Source organism: Cervus elaphus, chromosome 6, assembly GCF_910594005.1.
Source record: "Cervus elaphus chromosome 6, mCerEla1.1, whole genome shotgun sequence".
Taxonomy (NCBI): Eukaryota; Metazoa; Chordata; class Mammalia; order Artiodactyla; family Cervidae; genus Cervus; species Cervus elaphus.
Genome location: NC_057820.1, coordinates 42,945,145 through 42,967,267, shown reverse-complemented (window position 1 = coordinate 42,967,267; position 22,123 = coordinate 42,945,145). Strand labels below are relative to the sequence as shown.

General features: G+C 42.4%; 2 protein-coding genes across 2 annotated transcripts in view; one reads left to right on the top strand and one right to left on the bottom strand.

The window, feature by feature from the left end:
• POLR2B (RNA polymerase II subunit B) overlaps positions 1–306 on the top strand; it is a 44,502-nt gene extending 44,196 nt beyond the window's left edge. Inside the window, exon 26 of the mRNA XM_043906661.1 lies at positions 55–306. Coding sequence (XP_043762596.1) covers positions 55–144 — 90 coding nt within the window. The 3' untranslated portion in view covers positions 145–306. The remainder of the gene's footprint in view (positions 1–54) is intronic.
• Positions 222–22,123, bottom strand: part of IGFBP7 (insulin like growth factor binding protein 7) — a 74,657-nt gene continuing 52,755 nt past the window's right edge. The window contains exons 2-5 of the mRNA XM_043906664.1: positions 12,086–12,195; positions 2,602–2,718; positions 1,829–1,955; positions 222–486 (exon numbers count right to left, since the gene is read on the bottom strand). Of these exons, the coding sequence (XP_043762599.1) occupies positions 467–486; positions 1,829–1,955; positions 2,602–2,718; positions 12,086–12,195 (374 nt within the window). The 3' untranslated portion in view covers positions 222–466. The remainder of the gene's footprint in view (positions 487–1,828; positions 1,956–2,601; positions 2,719–12,085; positions 12,196–22,123) is intronic.

Sequence of the window (22,123 nt, the reverse complement as noted above, 5' to 3'; positions counted from 1 at the left end):
GTGGAGTTGCTTCAGTACAGCTTTGCTAATTGCCTCTTTTTTCTCCTTCCCCAGATCTCTTTGGTTCGAATGCCTTATGCGTGCAAACTGCTGTTTCAGGAGCTCATGTCGATGAGCATTGCACCTCGAATGATGAGTGTTTAGCTCTTTTAAAACATCTTTGTGTCTTGTTTCTATGATACAGCTTAAAAATTTTTTTTAAAAACAAAAATGTACTGCGCTGTGAGAAAACACACTTTATTTGTTTTGTTTAATGATATGCATGCTTTTCTTCTGTAAATAGACAATAAATTTTTGTAGATAGTCTTGGTGTGTTATCTTAATTTTGTATTTCACTGTGTAAAATCAGTGAATATAGCTAAAGTGTTAGTGGACTGGATGAAAAGAAACTGGTTACTAGGCAAGAACAGGGGCTGTAGTTCCCCACGACTACTTTTAGCTGTGCAGACTAATACATTCTGCAGGTTTACAGCTCAGCACCTTCACCTGTTTAAAAAAAAAAAGAAAGATAAAAATTAGTTACACATATGGATATGGTTTGATTTTCTAATTTTGAGGTAGTGTAGTGTTTCCAAATAAATGAAGATGTTAAAATGTGGGGATAAAGAATGTGTGAGGATAAATTGGTAACGGTGGATGGTGGGAGTGCTCTTTGCATTTGAACTACCTGTATATGATTTTTAGATGTGGAAGGTGATTTTGTTGTACTGGTCCATCTGTAAGAGAGGGACCTTATTATAGAACTGGGAGAAGCACATTTCTTTTTTTTTTTTTTTTTTGAGAAGCACATTTCATAGATGAGCAAGATAAGCTAGAGAGACACTAAGGAACTTTCCTTTGTCTTCCAGTTCTTATTCAGAATTGAAAGTGGAATAATCAATGGCAGAGCTGAGGCTCAAACATGCCTCTGAGCTACTGCTGTTTGTTCCATCACTTGGCTTTACACATCTTGGCTGAAAAGAATCTGACCAAACACATCTTTACTTCATATTTCTTCCTTTCATACCACAGCTGAGTGGTCCACACAGTGGAATGGTTTTTACAAATGCTCACAATAAATTTTGTTTTTATTTTTGGCTTAAGAAAAAACCAGTTCAGATATCAGTCTAACAGAACTATATAAATGGAAAGTAGCATGACTCTCATTGACAGTGAAGTGGATAGAGGCAGAACAGAATTGAATACCTGCCAATATACTCTTTCAGGTTTTTTCTTATAAAAGCTCAAAGTGAAGGGCCAGAATTGTCTACAAATCACTTCCTTTTAAACGGGAATCTAATAGTCACAACATCAAGGAAAATGTGGTGAAGATAGAAAGTTATGGAAAATATAAACCATTCTAATCAGGTTTGAGTTTTGACTCTTACATGTAAGATAAAGTGAAAGCATCTAAGTCATAATAGCATTCCATCAACCACTGAATGTTCTCTTGGAGCCATGCACTCTAAATTTTGATTACATACTTAATGCCATTCCCTTGTGGATTCCTAACATCAACAGAATTTCATTAAGAGCTGTCTGATACTTTTATACTTGGTTTTGTGCTTTATTAAACAGAAGCACTAAGGAAACAAATGTTAATCGCTCAGTCGTATCTGACTCTTGTGCGACCCCATGGACTATAGCCCACCAGGCTCCTCTGCCCATGAGATTCTCCAGGCAAGAGTACTGGAATGGGTTGCCATTCCCTTCTCCAGGGGATCTTCCCAACCCAGGGATCAAACCCAGGTCTCCCACATTGCAGGCAGATTTTTTACTGCCTGAGCCATAGGGAAGCCCAAACAAAAGCACCAGTCATTTTTAAATGCTTATGAGATTTATTAGCTACCTTTTTTCACTGGTATTTCATGTAAGGCATCAACCACTGTAATTTTTGCTGATGCTGAAGCCTGTCCTTGGGAGTTGGATGCATGGCACTCGTATTCTCCGGCGTCTTCCTTACTAAGAGGAGATACCTGTGAAAGAAAAAAAGATCTTCAGTTTCTCTGTGGTGGTCATCTTTTTCCAGTGGCCTCAATTAAGTCAATTTCATAAGTTTCCTAACATGACCAAGGGGGTTCATTGCAAAGATGCTGCTAGAAATAGTACTAGTCCTGTGCTAGGAGTAATTATGTAGCTATCAAATGCTCTGCCAGGAGGATTCCTACTATGAGAAAAAGCCATGGACAACCTTAGATCACACTGCATAGGTTAAAAACAGGATAGGTGCACATATCCTTGTTTGAGGGAGACTCTGGTGTAGGGTATGTGATCTAAGAACTAGGGACACTAGCCTTGCATGTCCATGGCTATCAAAGATCAAGTAAAATAAAGTAATAACTTATTAAGGCTTGGGTCATTTAGTTCCCTTTTGCTTTGAACTCCTAGGGGGCAAAAATTTGTTCTCATTTATTTGGTTGTTTCCAAAACATCCTAATAAACTCCATCCAGCTGTTTCTTTTTGTCTGTTTCCTCTGAAAGAGAAAGCCGCTCTGTGGTAAGACTGTTCTAAAGAGATGTGGAGGAGCAGGCGAATGCTTCGAGCCTGGCAGGACTGGCACCTCCAGCAGGTTTGCTGTGTCTTAATTCTAAGGGTGAAGCACTTGTCAGCTTGGTACTCACCAGCACCCAGCCAGTGACTTCATGCTTCTCTGGACCGCCCCGGGTCTGGATGGCCAGATTGTCTCGGTCGCCAGGCAAGAGTTCTGTTCTTTGAACTCCATAGTGACCCCTTTTTACCTGCAAAAAAAGCAGGGAGGCGGGGGAACAGTCAGTTCTCTGCACTGAATCATCAACTTGGAAGTGGCCAGTATTTCTAGAATTGCATCAGAATTTCTAACTGGATTAAACCTAGAAGTTTCCATATTACTCTCTCCTACATACGTAGAATATACATTCTCTTTTATTCCTTCCTCTAAGCTTGTGTATTTAAAATTAATGTATTTTTTTGCATGCTTGGGGAATATGAACTCGTACTTTCCTGCCACTGGCTGCCGTCATTCAAACCCTTGTAAATTTGCTTGTCAGCGTTGGGCCTTGTTTGCCATATGCCATTTTGACAAACCGTCGCCGTCTTAGGTCTGATACTTGGGACCTTGTGTAAGAGCGCAACTCCTGCAGCTCTTCCCTAACAGCCTCATCAACAGAAAATAATGAGTCCAAAGCCGATACCGTTACTCTGTTCGGAGGGCTAAGGGTTTGTTCATCAAATGATTTACTAAAAGGCCTGAGAGCAAAAATGCCTGTCAAGTACAAGCTGTCATTGTTCTCTTACAACAAAACTTGCTGCATATACCTGTGCATGTCATGATGAGATTCAGAAAGAGGAAGAAAAAACTCAGTTTCCTTGGCTTGAGGCCACTAGTGAATACTTCTACTTCCCTCCCCTCATTTTTTAAAAGGGCAAACTTAATATCTGTTCATCATATAAACTTGGGAAAATATATAAAGATTCACAAAACAATAAAATTCGCCCATAACCTCTCCATACATACACATTTAGCATAAATTTCTAGAAGCAGAATTGTTGAGACACAGAATATAAATATTTTACGGCTTGTGATAACGATAGGTTTAAAAATATATATCAAAGAATACATGAGGCAATGTTTATTTCCATCCCAGGCCATCTTTAAGAATTAGGTTGATGTTTATTGTTATTAACCTTTGTAATTAGAAAGATGGATTTACATTCTCAAATAGGTAGTTTTCCTTTCCTCTTATAGTTAAGCAAATCTTGAGTTAGACCACAGTACCTACTTATTTTGACACTTTACATCAGATTTGCTTCTCTTACTTGTGAGCCCACTGCCACCACACAGTTACTAAACTGTTATCTCAGCATCAAAACCACCCTTTTATTTTCTGCTTCATGATAGCGGGATTGGCACTCTGCAAACCGTGTGGAATCTAGGCTAACTCCTACTCTGTTAAAAAAAAAAAAACCTAGGCGTTACTGATCTGGAGTGGCTGGTTTTCACCTGTTTGCTTTTTTTTGCCCTGAAAGTCCCCATTTTGCCACTATTAGAGAAAACTAGGTATCTGAGTATTTTTCTCAAGTGAATTTTATAAAGGCAGATACATTTAATAGGCCTTTTCTTCCCGTCCCTTCCCCAGGTAGCTGGCAGAAATGGTTTACACTAGTGCAGATTCTGAAGCACTTACTTAAAAATGGTTTTAAATAATGGCTTTAAGTATTAATTTGATTCAGTGGTTAAAGTAATATGTCTCTGGTCTTGATATTCAGAATTCTTTAAGGGTTTTGTATGTGACCAAAAACAGAAAAACACTACTGCATCAGATAGTGAATCTTGGCAGCCTAGCTGTTTGTCCTCAGCTCATGTAGCTCTCAGGAAACTGCGTCTCTGCCAATTAATGACTCACTCTGTACCAAGAAACTTTTAAGTACTTGATTGTAAAATGAATACCTATATTCAACAAAACTCATATTTAATTAGCAGACTGTAAAAGTTTTATACCATGTAGAAAACACAGAAGAAGTACAAACAATTTTTACACGGAAAATTTTTTTACAGCAAACTCCTTTACCGCATTACTTACGTAAGGGGAACTTGTTGATAAATACATTTTTGGTTTGAGAAAAAGATGCAGGCTGGGCTGACAGAAGTTCTACATATGTGTCATGGACTGGAGATTTGTACAGCAGAAAAAACCGCCTAGAAGTCACTGCTCACCACAGACTCAACTAGGGGGAGACCCAGAAGGGGGAGACCCAGGAAGTCACCTCAGCCCTCTCCAGTTGTATTTCAGCTGCAGCGAGCAATAACTAAGAAAAAGGTGCCAATGACCGCAGAATGATGCATTAGTCTGATTCCTACAGGTTGATAAACATCAAGCATTCACTGAATTTCAGGGATCTTTTATGCAGCTTAGAACATATTTGCTGTGCCTTTCTGGTGAAGTTTCAGAACTTTAAGATGAAAGAGAATCTGTAACTATTACAATTTTCAGCCCCACAGCCACTGTAAACAAAAGACAAAATGGTTGTCTAGGAAAAAAATCTGTAATACATGACAAAGGGTCATTATCCTGAATGTGCAAAAAAACCACAAAATGATAATAAGAATCGACCCCGTGGAGAAATGAGTAAAGGCTACAAACAGGTAATTCATATAAAAAGAAAATCTAAATATGAAAATATTTTCAATGTAGTCAAGGAAATAAAAGCAATAATGATACTTCTACTCATCATTAACAAAAACTAAAAAGGGGTAATATTCAGTGCTGGTGAGTATGCAGGGAAATGACACCCATACATTGCTGGCGGGGAGGGTGAACTGTTACAATGAATTTAGAAAGTAATCTGACACCACAGCAATCAGACAAGAGAAAGAAAAGATAATCCAAGTGGAAGGGAAGAGGTAAAATTGTCATTATATTCAGATGGCATGATTCTGTATATAGAAACCCCTAACAATCCCATAAAACTACTAGCACTGATAAATGAATTCAGCAGGATACAAGAATAACATACAGAAACCAGTTACGTTTCTTGACATTAACAATGAAATACTGAAAGGGAATGCAAAAAAAAAAAAAAAAACCTTTCAAAATTGCATCCCCCAAAATAAAACACTTAGAAATGAACGTGGGCAAGGATGTGAAAGACATATTCTGAGAACTGTAAAACATTAATAAAGAAAACTGAAGATGATTCAAGGACATGGAAAGATCCCCTGGAGAAGGGAATGGTTACCCACTCCAGTATTCTTGCCTGGAGAACTCCATGGACAGAGGAGCCTGGCGGGCTACATAGTCCATGAAGTGGAAAAGAGTTGGACATGACTGAACAACTTTCACTCACTCACTCACTCATGTTCTTGGAATGGAGGAATTAATATTGTTAAAATGGCCATACTACCCAAAGCAATCTACAGATTGAATGCAATCCCTGTCAAATTACCCATGACACAGAAAATTACTTATTTTTCACAGAACTAGAACAAGTAATCCTCAATTTATATGGAACCATAAAAGACCCAGAATTGTCAAAGCAGTCTTGAAGAAAAAACAAAGCAGGAGGCATAAGCCTCCAAGGCTTCAGACAACACTGCAAAGCTACAGATATTGACACAAACAGACATGGATCAATGGAACAGATAGAGCACAGAAATAAACCCACACACCTGTGGTTGGTTAGTATTTGACACAGGAGGCAAAAATACACAATGTGAAAAACAGCCTCCTCAACAAGTGGTATTGGGAAAGCTGGATAGCCACACGTAAATCAATGAGTTTAGAATATACCCTCTCACCATACACAAAATATATACAAACAGCTCATACAACTTAATAACAACAAAAAAAACCCAATTCAGTCGAAACGTGGTAAGACATAAATAGACATTTCTCCAAAGAAATACAAATGGTAATAGGCACATGAGAAGATACTCAACATCACTAATTAGTAGAGAAATGTGAATCAAAACTACAATGGTAGGTATCACCTCACACCAGTCAGAGTGGCCTTCATTAAAATCTACAAATAACCAATGCTGGAGAGGATGTGGAGACAAGGGAACCCTCCTACATCGTTGGTGAGAACGTTAGTTGGTGCAGCCACTATGGAAAACAGTGTGCAGTTTCTTCAGAGAACTAGAATTTTAATTTATGATTCAGCAATCCCACTCCTGGGTATATATCCAAACAAGACTATAATCCAAAAAGATACATGCACCCCTATGTTCATAGCATTATTCACAATATCCAAGACATGGAAACAAGTAAATATCCATTGACAGATGAATGGATAAAGAAGATATAGACTTATATACAGCGGGATACTACTCAGCCACAAAAAGAGCAAAATAACGCCATCTGCAGTAACACGGATCTAGAGATTATCATACCAAGTGAGGTGAATCAGGAGAAAGGCAAACACCGTATAGTATCATTTATATGTGGACTCCAATATGGCACAAATGAACCTATTAACACAAAACAGACATAGACCCACAGACAGAGGGGAGGGGTTTGCGGAGGGATCGAGTGGGAAGCTGGGATCAGCAGATGAAAGCTATTAATGCATACAGAATGGGTAAACAACAAGGTCGTATGTATAGCTCAGATCATAATATTCAGTACCCTATGATAAACCATAATGGAGAAGAATGTAAAAAAAGAGAATGTATATATCTATAACTGAATCACTTTGCCGTACAGCAGAAATTAACACAACATTGTAAATCAACTACAATGAAAAAGAAAAGAAACAAGACAGAACTCCTTGAAGACAGGAACCAATGAGACTAGCAGAACGCATGAGACATTGCAGATAAGAAATAACGTTTATTGTATTCAGGGTACTAAGGAGTTCTCTCAAAAGGTACAGTGCCTCCAACATGTTTAACATTTTCATAATTATTAAAATCAGGTGGTAAAATTTTTTTTAAAAGAAAATATTCTGACAATGTCTATTAAAACTAAAATAAATCTTTTGACCTAGTCATGTATCTTTGGGGGAATCTGTCCTATAGGGAAAAAAGTCAGTTGCATGTAGGATATGTATACTCAAATATTTAAGGTGATTTATTTAAGGTGATGAAAAGTTAGAAACACAGAAATTGTGTTTAATAATTATGGAACACCCACAGTTGGAATATTATGTAGTCCTTGAGAAGCAGGCTTGGAGGGATGCCCATGAAATATTTCTTGAAAAAAACAATTTCAAAAAAAAAAACAAAACAATTTCAGAGTAATTGCAAACTTCATTCCCATTTCAACCCATACTCTGGGAATATGTGTTTGTATACATATGGGCATGAATGGGGTATAGAAAGATACAAAGTTCATATTGGTTATTTCAAGGAGGGGAAGGAGGTGGGAGGACATTATGAACATCTTTGGATAGTTTCTCCTTCTTTAACAATCACTCTTTTTTTTAACTGAAAAAAAAAATATTCTTAGAGGTTCTGAGCCCTAATCTGAAAAAATGTTCAGGCAGGAAAAGAATGGAATAGAAAGCCTCTTAATCTTGGAAACACCTAAATGTTTGGGAGGAATTCTGGTCTCTTGCCTTCCCTGTAAGCATCCCTCTGACTTACCAGAGTTAAGGTAAATACAGCTTTTTCAGTTCATTTCCCCATTTCAGAATATGGCTCTTGTAATCTTTGTAGGCTGGTTTTTTTTTTTCATTTATTTTTATTAGTTGGAGGCTAATTACTTTACAATATTGTAGTGGTTTTTGCAATACATTGACATGAATCAGCCATGGATTTGCCTGTGTTCCCCATCCCGATCCCTCCTCCCGCCTCCCTCCCCATCCCATCCCTCTGGGTCTTCCCAGTGCACCAGCCCTGAGCACTGTCTCATGCATCCAACCTGGGCTGGTGATCTGTTTCACCCTTGATAGTATACTTGTTTCAGTGCTATTCTCTCAGAACATCCCACCCTCGCCTTCTTTTTTTTTAATAAAAAAGTTTTTATTGGGGTATAGCTGTTCACTCTAGAGCAAACTCCAGGAGATAGTGGAGGGCAGGGAAGGCTGTGGTCCATGGGGTCACAGAGTCGAACACAACTTAGCAAGTGAACAACAACTGCTTTACAATGTTGTGTTATCTTTCACTGCAGCAAAGTGAGTTAGCTATCTGTGTGCATACACCCCCTCTCCTTAATCTCTCCTTCCCACTGAGCTCACCCCAGGGCACTGGGGAGAATGCCCTGTGCTGACCAGTGCATCAGTTACCCATTTCACACACACTGCTCTGCCGTGCTGAGTCGCTCAGCCGTGTCCAACTCCTGGCAACCCATGGGCTGTGGCCCGCCAGGCTCCTCTGTCCATGGGGATTCTCCAGGAAAGAATACTGGAGTGGGTTGCCATGCCCTCCTCCAGCGGGTCTTCCCAACCTAGGGATCGAACCCAGGTCTCCTGCACTGCAGGTGGATTCTTCACTGAGCCCCCAGGGAAGCCCATTTTATACACAGTAGTATATATGCCAATCCCGGGAGTTTTGTTTAAAAAAAAGAGGAAAAAAAATAGATGTATGGGACTTGTTAAGGTCACGCGATAAGTACTGGACAGAATAGCACAGGCCACTCAGCAGGCTGGGCCTGCCATAGAACTGTCCTTGTCGCCAGAAGGGCCTCAGAGAGAAGTCATCCTGTCAGTTCTGCTGCTGCTAAGAATCTTTGAGCAAGAAAGACACGCTACCTACTTGGAACCTCAGTTTAACAAGGGAGGATTCTAAGATTCATTTATGTCCAAAAAGCAGTTCCATGCTTAAACTGGATTTGACAGGTAATCTTAAGTATAAATCTGTATTTCTTAACAGTCTGGTTACAAGGGGAGTGGAGGAGAAAATAAATGGCCTGTTTAATTCTTTAGGTCAGTGACTTTCAAAGTGCTCTGACATGGCTCATAGTAAGAAACACATTTTGCATTGCTATCTGGAATATACAGAAGAAAAGTTTTATGAAATACCTTTACTAAAGGACTTTCCTGGTGGTACAGTGGATAAGAATCCACCTGCCAATGCAGTGGACATGGGTTGTATCCCTGGTCCAGGAAGATCCCATATGCCTCAGAGCAACTACAATCCATGTGCCACAAGTACTGAGGCTGCGTGCCACAAGTACTGAGGCTGCGTGCTGCAACTACTGAAGCCTGTGCGCCTAGAACCTGTGCTCTCCAACAAGAGAAGCTACCCCAAGAAGCCTGTGCATCTCAACAAAGAGTAACCCCCGACTCATTGCAACTAGAGAAAGCCTGCGTGCAGCAACAAAGACTGTAACCAAACATAAATAAATAAGAAATACCTTTACTAAATGTGGCTTTACTTAAGGTATTTTCTGTTCTACTTTTTAGTCTTTAAGAAAATACTGGTTGTGATCTCTACATTAAATTCAAGACTCACTGATGGGTCACGGTCTATAGTTTGAACAACACTGCTTTAGGTCATGCATGTGGCAAATTACATTATGAAGACAGAAGAAAATCAGCAGAACCTGGAAGTAGGGTTTTTGTTTGTTTCAGACGGTCTATAGAAAAAAATTTTTTCTGTTTCTTTCTCTTCGCTCCCACTCCATCCATTCCCACCGTCCCCCAGAACTCCTCCAGTTGACAAGCCCTCAAGGGACCCAAGGGATCAATCCCAGAGGATCTCCAAGTTTAAAGGAAAAGATTCCCGAGGCTAATTTACTCCCTGTGTGTGGGTACATTAGCTGCAAGGATGGCCAGAGAAAGGACTGAATTACTCTCTGCCAAGATCTGTCATGATGTTGGGTCTTGTCAAGATCTTTCATGATCTTTCATGACCTGGGTCACCCTGGCTTCTCACTGTGTGACCCTTAGAGAGCTGCACAGAGGTTTTCATGGGAATCCTTTGAAAAAGTTGTTCCTTCCCTCTTCACCCCCTGGAACAAACCAGAAACCTCCGAATAAGCAATGAGGAGCACCAGCAGCTTTCACTGAAGGCCAAGAGGAATACATCCACCAGTTGAGTTTATGCTCGTCACTGCTCCTGCCTTCCCTTTAAAAAAGTAGTTTACTGAGGTAAAGTTTCACCCCTCCATTTATAGAAATCTCAGCTGTAAAGAGCGGCTTGCATCACCTCTGCCTACCCCTACCCCAGGCAGGTTCTGGAGTCACCCTTGTTCCGCTCCACGAGGGCGCCACACCCCTCTGGCCACACGGGGGAGCCAGAGGTTAGCAGGTGACCCAACCTGGGTCAGAGTCCTTCCCTGGGAATTTCACAAAGTAGCATGGGGATACCCTCTTTCCTCTGAGGTCTTTGGAGTTGCTGGCGACAATATCGCCCATAGCACGGAGGAATCTTTCTGCAGCACAAGGAGAAAACAAGATCCCCTACACCAAGAACAAACAGCCAAGAGTTGGAGTTGTGACCCCACTGGGCGCCCGGACGCAGGTGCCCTTGAGGCTAGAATCATCCCTCTCCCCCACCCCCGTTTTGTTGTTGTTCCCTAAACTAGTGTGAAGTGAGTCTCTACAACTTGCAGCAGAAAGAGTTCTGACTATGGGAGCCACAATCACTCCTGGAGTTCCAGGAGTTGCTCCTCTGTTCAGACACAAAATCAAGTAATCAGGACAGACGTCATCCACCTCAGAGCCTGCTCGAGAAGCAAATCAACTGAAGAGGGACTTCTGGCTATGCCTCTCAACTGAAACAAGGTTTCCCTTTTGTTAGCATGAGCTCGATGATCTATACTCCACAGACTTGTGAGGTTTAAACAAGTCAAAATGTAAGGGCACTAATGTAATGTACATTATGGCTGCGAAGTGTTACAGTATCACCTGATTTGGCCAATCTTTTCTCGTCCCTTCTACAGGCGTGCAAGGAGTTTGTTGTCCTTCATGTGTGAAGATAACACTCATATACAAGATAACGCTCTTCAAAGGGAAACATTTTCAGGAAGAGTAGCTAACTTTGCCTGAGCACCAGTGATTTGGCCGGGCGACTTCCTATGTAATCTCTACAAGAATTCCAAGCTGCGTTCATCACACAGTGGAAAAACTGAGGGCTAGGGTGACCTTCTCCCCAGGGAACATTTGATAACGTCTGGAAGCATTTTTAGCTGTCACAGTGGGATGTGTGTGTGTGTGTGCGTGTGTGTGTGTGTGTGTGCGCGTGTGTGTGTGTGTGTGTGTGTGCACGCACATGTGAGAATGCACACGTGCTCCTGGCATCTAGGGGGTAGAGGCCAGGGACGCTGCAAACTACATACAGTGCACAGGGCAGCCCCTGCAATAAAGAAGCATCTGGTTCAAGATGCCAACAGTGCTGACGCCGAGACACCCTGACCTAGAGAGAACCCAGCCAGCCCGCCTGAGGAGCTCACAATCTTAGGCACCATGTTATACTGAGGTACACATGTGCACTCAGAGGGTGGGATGTGTGCCCAGCATCACAGCTCCTCCAGCCCCTCAGGCTCGGTGCTGGGGGACTGCTAACAAGAGCAAAGAGGGACTATTCCGGAGGTCAGGGAGGTCGTTTGATGAGACACAGGGCCGGTGTCTAGAAGACTGTGGGAAAGCTTTGACTGGCTGAGGATTCTAGGCCGTTCCTCTCCCGTGCGGTCCAAATACTCATTGGTCAGTCTAGGGTGTCTTCCTGAAGTCTCTGCCACTGACCTTGTTCCAGATGAGGACAGGGGTGGGGATTCCGATGACCTCGCAGCTCAAATACACCTGGGCACCAGTGACATTCCAGATGTCCTTGGGGGGCGTCACGATGGAAGGACCTAGGGGAGGGTGCACAAAGCCAAATCATGTTTTTAAACAGTCTTTAATATCCGTCAGCACGCTAGAGATCTGCAAGAGTTACTAGAAGTAAATACTTGGTTATGTTTGGGAGACTGTCCCCTCCATTGGTTATCTGAAGTTACTTTCAAAGACCAGACCAGCTTCCCCCAGCCACCAGCAGGATTTTAAGCTATACTTTGGTGATGCATACATTTTGACAGTCAGAAAACAATTAGGAAGAAAAATTTATTGCTTACAAAATTTTCTTCTCCTGTGATTCATGCTTAAATGAGTTTTAATTTACCAGCTGTTGTGCTTATCTGCAACTTTCCAATTAATATTGTGAACTCCCAAAATATTTAATGTTTTTCTTTTTTATATACTAGTATTTCTGTTTGGAGAGGGGGGCAACAACCAATCTTTACTCTTTGGGTAATAGAAGGAAAAAAAAAGTCTCAGAAGATTTTTGCAAATGCGCTCCACTGTTAATTCACCGGGCACAGCCCCAGGCGCCCGAGAGAGTCCACGTTAGAGGGAAGCAGCCTGGAATCCCGGGAGACAGTACAGTCCTTCCAGAACCAAACCTGGCCCAAAGTCAAAGCTCGAGGCCATTTCTTCAAAGAATGAGTTAATTATTCCCTCTGAATTTCAGCTCTCCACTGCTTTGGGTCTTGGAGCTGAATAAAGTATCTAACTGCAAGGACATCTTGCATCAGAGTCCTGGGAAAGGGACAACCTTCCCTTGGGGCCTGGAAAGTTTTCTGGCATAATCAGCATTCAAAGGGCACGAAGTCTCCCCTCTTGCAACAGGCTATTTCCAGCCCACAATTAATTTCTTGAAACAGAAAGGAAATGACAACAGCATGTAAGAGTTTTCCCACTCATCTCAAGTACTGAAAGCTGATTTTTAAAAAATCCCTCAGGGTAGTTTTATTTTTTCCCTTTGTAAGAGCAGGCAAAACATAGTTTTGAAAGCTCTAAATATATTTCTTGCTTCCTTCCCTCTAAAGCCTAGATCTGAAAGGAAGCATGTCTCTCAGCCAGGGGTCTCAGGCATTTCTGTGGCAAACGTGGGCACAGTGAGCACAGCGGGTGTGGACTGCTGGCTCTGTGTCCGACGCCGCCTCGTCTGTCCTCACCAACACGGGGCCCCCGCAAAGGGCAGGGCTGGGCCTCACCGCATCTTGGGCTTCCTCTAGGGCCCTGGGACCCAAAGAACTTGGACAGCACACAGCGGATCTGGCTCAAGCCTGAGGGCCCCGTGAGGCTGTCCTCCTTCCCACACAGACTTGGCGGGACAGCCTCAAAGCTCAGGGGATCTCAAGGGAGTGTTCTGAGAAGAATGCACCAGGGTTCAGAGACTGGGGGGCCCCGGGAACAAAGCTGCCTCTCACGTAGCAAAACCACATGCGAGATTCCTGTGAGATTCGAGTGCCTCAGCCTTGCAACAAGCCACTTATTTCAACTCGCAGCCGTTTCTCTATAGACGGAGCAAGGAGCAGGGTCACTGGTCTTAGCCAAGGCAGTTTCTGGAGCCCACATGGAAGAACTCTAGCCTGATTTTCTGTCCCCTGTCTTGAAGACATGTTATGGATTCTCTGACAGCCTAATTTTAAAGCTAAGATGTCCTTAGTTTTAATGTAGTCCAATGTATCAAAGTTTTCTTTTATGATTGATGCTTTTCGTGTTCTGTTAGATTTTTTTTTTCTTTTTTTTTGGGCCCAGACCAACCCCATAAAGATCTCCCGTTTTCTTCTACAAGCTCCATGGGTTCACCTTTCATATTCAGGTTTTGGTCCATCTTGAATTAACTGTTGTGTATGCTAGGAAGTAGAGGTCAAAGTTCATCACCCCTCCCCAAAAGACAACTGACTGCTTTGGCATCATTTGTTGAAAAGACTATCCTTTTCCTCCTGTAAGTGGTGCCTTTGAAGTAAATCCATTGCTTATATATATGTGAGTCTATTTCTGGACTCTCTACTCAGTTCCATTGCATTTAGCCTTGTACCAACAACCATGGTATGATTTAGAAATAACTATTAAAACTAAAACACTGAATGGAGGCTAGATCCATTATATCCATCTCCCTTCAATTCTCTCCTTATTCCAAGAGGCAGAACATTTCAGGAGGAGCAAAACTTCTTTAAAAACATCTTAAGTGAAAGTTGCTCAGTCATGTCCAACTCTTTGTGACCCCATGGACTATATAGTCTGGAGAGGGTAGCTTTTCCTTCTCCAGGGTATCTTCCCAACCCAGGGAGTGAACCCAGATCTCCCACATTGCTGGCGGATTCTTTACCAGTTGAGCCACAAGGGAAGCGCTACCCAGAAATACTTTGAATAAGCACCAGCCCCAGAGCATTCAGATAAGGACAAATCATGCTGTGAGTTCCCACCCCCTCTCTCCCCATGCTTTGAATATATATTCAACCTCAGGTGAATGCGCTGAGTCAATATTCAGACCAGAATTTGTCAACTCTGCTACCAGGCCATGCCTAGAATTCTACAAGAATTCTATACCATGAAAATCTGTTTTACTCACTGACTCCTGTTGAGTTGACGGGGTGGAGAGGCAAAGGAGGAACCATTTGGATCAGTCCCCTGCACAACATTTATGAAAACCTTTGCTATTTCAAACATCCCTGAACAAATGCTGACCCACAGAGACACCAGGTGGACATGATTTGTATGGAAGTGAAGGATGGTGAAAACATTTGGGGCTGATGTGGTGGCAGACCCAACACCGCACCCCTCCCCACTCTGAAGAACCACCATCCCACATATTCCATTGACAAGCAGTTTCACTGCCTGAATTACCTCGAATTGCATGTGTACCACACAATTAATTTCCTGAAGGTTCTGTCCTACCTCAAGAGAGCAGCTGACAAAATGACTCTTTACCAAATAACTTCTAACTCTTTCCATGTTGCCTTTTTTTCCCAAGAAGGCCAAAGCAGATCCAGAATTATTTCTGTTTTTAAGGATAAAGGAACTTCTAGTTCATTCTGAGCTTATTTTCGGGCAGAAAGCTCAAAATCAGTCCTCAAGGCCAAGCCAAGGGTAATAAAATTGCCATCTAAATCATGCTCTGTGTTTGGATTCCATTTAAAACAAGTCACAGACTATTTAAACATATAGGGACAAACACCCGGATAGGTTCAGGTTCAATTATTTATTTATCCTTGTCTTTCTTTGTTCCAGTAAAGACTTCAAGCCACTCAAACATATGTCTAGCAGACATCCTGCAAAGAGTAACTGCCCACTGCCTCTCTCCTCCCCTCCCCACCATGGACCTCCAGGCAGCGACCAAGCTGCAGCAGTGAGGTCCGGTGGCTGGAGTGGGGAAAAATCCATCCCAAGACCTTCCTCACTTCCAACTCTCCCTCCTTTTCTGTTTCAGATGAGTGCCTCCGACCAGGGTACTCCATGTTTCTTTCTTACCTTTCTCAACTCACTTAGTTCTTATTCCATTTCATTTGATCTTTCTCAGCTCTCTACATGTATTATATTGCTCCCTTATTTTTCATAATTCTTGCCTGGTAAGCTTAGGTGGTCTCTTCCTTTTAGTCATTCCTTGAAGGGAAAGAGGAAGAAAAGGAAGGGAGGAAGGGAGGAGGCAGAGGAGAAGGAGAGGAAAGAGAAAATGAAATACAGAAAGAGCCGGATCTTAAAGTCATAAGGAAGAAGAAAGTTCTAAGTTTGGAAGAAAAGTGAAATTCAATTTAGTGAGTCAGTGTCACCTTAAAAGTACCTGGAAAGAGTCCGATCATCCTAGGGAATCTCCACCTAAGTCTACGTTCTCTCCCTCAGACACCTTTTTTTTTTGGCTGCGCCATGTGACATGTGTGATCTTCGTTCCCCGACTAGGGATTGAATCCACACCCTGTGCATTGGAAGCTTGTTAAGCCAGAGACTTAGAGAGACTTTTAATTAAGTTCTAGACAAATGACCTACAGACTACAGATTACTTACTGCTATAAATAGCAATGTTCTGAGAAATCACTAAAGATACAGAAAAGGAAGAACTGTTGACAGATTTAAATTTGGAATATTTCAATTAGATTCTGAAGAGTTAAAGAAGGGCAGTTCCCACAAAACACACAAATGTCATGAGGAAAAGATCCTGAAATAGGATTAACTTTGAACTTGACAAGCAATTCATTTAAGCCAATCTTATACAAAGCTGTAGTAGAGAGGAGAGAGTTAAAATCTGTTGTCCTATAAAAAGCATGGGAATACTAAAAAAGAAATATGTGAACAATTTCCTAGTCTCTTACAGAACACAAAACACTCCCTAGACATGACCTGAGATGCCTTCACCATGTTATCATTAAAATAACAAACAAAACCCCCAGAGCTCTTTTGGGGAGAGAACACTTGGCCCTGGAGGCTTGTCTACCGCTTATAGTTAGGAGACCTTAGACAAGCCACTTAACCCATTTGTACAGAAGAAACTGGGGCAGGTCTGAGAATTTTCTTTTGGGTCAGAAGTGAATGTATCCATCAGAATGTGCCGTAGAGCACATTCATATGGCATCTTTAATATCCATGAAGTTTCGAGCTTCCACTGCCTGGTTCTGGGAGCTCTCACACCTCACAAATCAGTCTAGTGCACCACTTCATCTACCTAAGTGCAATGTACAAGACTCATAACAAAGTTCATTCTCCCAGTGATCAAGAAAAATAGAGCTTTAATTATAAAGGTATCCATGGTTACCAAGATAACTAATTAATTAATCTGAAAAAGCTGCACAGAAGATGTTAGGAGAGGTCACATGTTGGAGCTAAACATATGTACTCCATTGAACCTGGGAAGTGGTCAAAAGTCAAATTCTTCCTAATAGTCAATTTTTGTCCAGTTTTGTTGATATACTATTCAACCACATTTTCCTCTTCACTGCCTTCTTCATTTCTTCCATCATCTCTCCCATGTTTATCCTACAAATTCACCCTTCTTTCTTATTCTCACCAAAACTCATTCTCTGCTCCTAGCATTCATGCCCACTCCCTCATTACATGCTTATTGCTACTTCTAGAACCTTTGCTTATGCTGATGCACTTGCCTACGTGGGATGTCCTCCTTCCTTTCATCTGTTATCTATATCTTATTCTTTATTTGGAGCTCTAAGGCTGAAATTTCATCTCCCTTTTGAAATTTTTCTCACAGTTCCAGTTCCCTCTTAAATCTCTGCAATCTTGTTGGACTCAGAATTAGTGCCATGCGGCTTAGTGCATGATTGTTCTCTAATGCTTTCCCCAGCAGCGCTAATTGAGAGATGTCAGTCTCCTGACAGAATTATAACTGAGCCAGAAACTCTGGAACCAGACATACTTCCTGTTCATTGGTAGGAGGGACAGATAAGATTGTATACAGTGGAAAAAGGGCAGCAGAAAACTCAGAACATAACATGACTAGTTATATGGAACTAAGAAGATAGCCACTATCTTGAAAATACACCAGTGTACACATTGCCTAGGTACCTAACCAAATGGTGCTATAGTCACTTCTTATTTATCAGCTAGAAGATTATTCATTGTGCTTTTCTTTAATCTTCCACTTGACTTCCTCTTTCTTCTAGGCTATTGTCCATTCACCAATGAATTTGCACATGATGAGGGATGCAAAATAATTTAAATCTATGTTAGCCAAGCAAGTTCCAATGAGAAGGGTAGATCTGCTGTGGGGAAAGATCATCAGTCATCCTCACATCAAAAACAGGACTTCTATAATATGCAGGGTTATACCATTGACATTATAACTGAGTATTGATTAATGTGGCTAAGAGAGTCAAGTATAAAGACGTCTCCAAGGTATGGCAGATTTGCAGACCACACTAATCTTGTCTCTTAATGATGCTGGGTCCTAAAATAGCTCATAGGGAGTATGTGCATTCACACCAAAAAAGGAGGGTTTAAAAACGAAGTGAGATACCACATATGGAGATAAAATGTTCAGACAACTTGGCAAAAATCCCCAGATTGGATTCCGATAACACACTGAAGGGAAAAGCACCAAACAAAAGTACAAAATGGGAAAAGAATAGTAGGAAGGCACTATGTCCAAGAGGGGGAAGGGGATGAAACACATGGACACTTCCTGATATTAAATAAGGGGAAGCAGGAACTGAACAGCTAATTAAAGGGCAGAGCCATCTGCCAAGGCGAGTCATTTCGGGAACTTCTGGAGGTGGGGTGACGCAGCAGCTGACCCCAGGTAGGGGAATGAGGCACACAGTCTCATGGGTGCAGGGCAGCAAGGGCAGGAGAAGAAGCACTGTATCGTAAGCAGCACCGCCCAGATGTAATTTCAGGGCTTTGGTTTAAGGCAACGTCACCTGGTTATGGACGCTCCAGTTGGTCGTTTACCTTTCAGTGTGAGTGAAGACGCTGATGCTTGTGTTCAGTCGCTCAGTCATGTCTAACTCTTTGCAGCCCCAGGGACTGCAGCCCGCCAGGCTCCTCTGTCCATGGGATTTCCCAGCAAGAATACGGGAGTAAGTAGCCATTTCCTTCTCCAGGGGTCTACCCGACCCAGGGATGGAACCCATGTCTCCTGTGTCTCCTGCACTGCAGGTGGGTTCTTTACTGCTGACAGGCCACTGGGGAAGCCCTTATCATGACGGGGCTCTCTCAAACACTGCTGGGGTAAGAGCATGTAACAGATGATTCCTCTTCTTCAGATAACAATGCATTGAGGTGAGACGGGGATGTTTAACACATACAGACAGATCAAAATGCTACGGAGGCAATAGACTGTGATGAGCTTGCAGCGCAGACTTTGGAATTAGGAATTCTGCTCTACCTACCACTTCTGAGTTACGTGACACGGAAGAAGTTATTTGACATTTCTCAGTTTCTTCATCTGTGAAATGGGATAATACCTAAGTCATTAGATTATCAGAAAGATCAAACAAGATACAGCAATTAGCACAGGAGCTGGCATGTGCGAGGTCAGTACGTATTGCTGTGCTGTGTTTAGTCGCTCAGTAGCATCCGACTCCTTGTGACCTCATGGATGGTAGCCTGTCAGGCTCCTCTATCCCTGGGGATTCTCCAGGCAAGAATACTAGGGTGGGTTGCCATGCCCTCCTCCAGGGGACAGTCCCAACCCAGGGATTGAACCCAGGTCTCCCGCATTGCAGGTGGGTTCTTTACCAGGTGAGCCACCAGGGAAGCCCCAGTATTACTTACTGCTTTAATTTCAAAGCAAATTCTTATGACTGAAGCTGATATAAATTGCTTCTTCAGAGAATGGAGAGGACACATGACTTGGGCAGGGGGTGGCTGGGAAAGGAGCTGGCATTTGACCAGGCCCTGAAGTTCAGAAGTCAGCCTCCTCTCAGGGACAGGTTTTCACTTTCAGAGACCTGCCTGAGCAGAGGTGTGCAGGCAGGAAAACACAGACCGGCTGATGGAACAGTGAGCACCCCAGTCCGGCTGGGGAAGAGGGAGGCAGAAGAGCTGAGACTCAGGTGCCGGGCACAGCGGAAGGTGGAGGGGGCGGGGTTTGGGGCCCAGTGTGTCTTTGAATGTCAGAGAGATGAGATTCAAGTGGCATTTTGGGAGTTGACTTTAGAGGCCTTGACAGCAGGACTGGGACTGGTTAGGGATTAGGAGCTTAAATCAAGGTGGTAGTAATGTGAACAGGCTAATGGAATTCTGCCAAGAGAACACACTGGTCATAGCAAACACCCTCTTCTAACAACACAAGAGAAGACTCTACACATGGAGATCATCAGATGGTCAACACTGAAACCAGGTTGATTATATTCTTTGCAGCCAAAGATGGAGAAGCTCTATACAGTCAGCAAAAACAAGACCGGGAGCTGACTGTGGCTCAGGTCCTGAACTCCTTATTGCCAAATTCAGACCTAAACTGAGGAAAGCAGGGAAAACCACTAGACCATTCAGGTATGACCTAAACCAAATCCCTAATGATTATACAGTGGAAATGGCTGTCTGAGGAGGCCTTACAAATAGCTGTGAAAAGAAGAGAAGCCAAAAGCAAAGGAGGAAAGGAAATATATAAGCATATGAATGCAGAGTTCCAAAGAAGAGCAAGGAGAGATAAGAAAGCCTTTCTCAGTGATCAGTGCAAAGAAATAGAGGAAAACAATAGAATGGGAAAGACTAGAGATCTCTTCAAGAAAATTAGAGATACCTAGGGAACATTTCATGCAAAGATGGGCTCAATAAAGGACAGAAATGGTAGGGACCTAACAGAAGCAGAAGATATTAAGAAGAGGTGGCAAGAATACACATAACTGTACAAAAAAGATCTTCATGACCCAGATAATCATGACGGTGTGATCACTCACCTAGAGCCAGACACCTGGAATGTGAAGTCAAGTGGGCCTTAGGAAGCATCACTGAGAACAAAGCTAGTGGAGGTGATGGAATTCCAGTTGAGCTATTTCAAATCCTGAAAGATGATGCTGTGAAAGTGCTGTACTCAATGTGCCAGCAAATTTGGAAAACTCAGCAGTGGCCAAGGAACTGGAAAAGGTCAGTTTTCATTCCAATTCCAAAGAAAGGCAATGCCAAGAATGTTCAAACTACCACACAATTGTACTCATCTTACATGCTAGCAAAGTAATGCTCAAAATTCTCCAAGCTAGGCTCCAACAATACGTGAACTGTGAACTTCCAGATATTCAAGCTGGATTTAGAAAAGGCAGAGGAACAAGAGATCAAATTTCCAACATCTGCGAGATCATCGAAAAAGCAAGAGAGTTCCAGGAAAACATCTAGTTCTGCTTTATTGACTATGCCAAAGTCTATGTGTGGATCAAAATAAACTGTGGAAAATTCTGAAAGAGATGGGAATACCAGAAAACCTGACATGCCTCTTGAGAAATCCATATGCAGGTCAGGAAGCAACAGTTAGAACTGGACATGGAACAACAGACTGGTTCCAAATAGAAAAAGGAGTACGCCAAGGCTGTATATTGTCACCGTGCTTATTTAACTTATATGCAGAGTACATCATGAGAAACGCTGGGTTGGATGAAGCACAAGCTGGAATCAAGATTGCCGGGAGAAATGTCAATAACCTCAGATATGCAGATGACACCACCCTCATGGCAGAAAGTGAAGAACTAAAGAGCCTCTTGATGAAAGTGAAAGAGGAGAATGAAAAAGTTGGCTTAAAGCTCAACACTCAGAAAACAAAGATCATGGCATCCGGGCCCATCACTTCATGGCAAATAGATGGGGAAAGAGTGGAAACAGTGTCAGACTTTATTTTTTTGGGGTCCAAAATCACTGCAGATGGTGACTGCAGCCATGAAATTAAGATGCTTACTCTTTGGAAGAAAAGTTATGACCAACCTAGACAGCATATTGAAAAGTAGACACATTACTTTGCCAGCAAAGGTCTGTCTAGTCAAGGCTATGGTTTTTCCAGTGGTCAAGTACGGATGTGAGAGTTGGATTATAAAGAAAGCTGAGCGCTGAAGAATTGATGCTTTTCAACTGTGGTGTTGGAGAAGACTGTTGAGAGTCCCTTGGACTGCAAGGAGATCCAACCAGTCCATCCTAAAGGAAATCAGTCCTGAATGGTCATTGGAAGGACTGATGTTGAAGCTGAAACTCCAATATTTTGGCCACCTGATTTGAAGAGCTGACTCATTTGAAAAGACCCTGATGCTGGGAAAGATTGAAGGCAGGAGGAGAAGGGGTGGACAGAGGATGAGACAGCTGGATGGCATCACCAACTCGATGGAGATGAGTTTGAGTAAACTCCGGGAGTTGGTGATGGACAGGGAGGCCTGGCGTGCTGAAGTCCATGGGGTCACAAAGAGTCGGACACGACTGAGCGACTAACTGAACTAATGCAAACAGAGAGGAAAGAGGAAGACTTGAGAGATTATTCAGGAAGAACCAACACTGGCCAGGAACTGACTGGATATGGGGAAGAGGGAATGA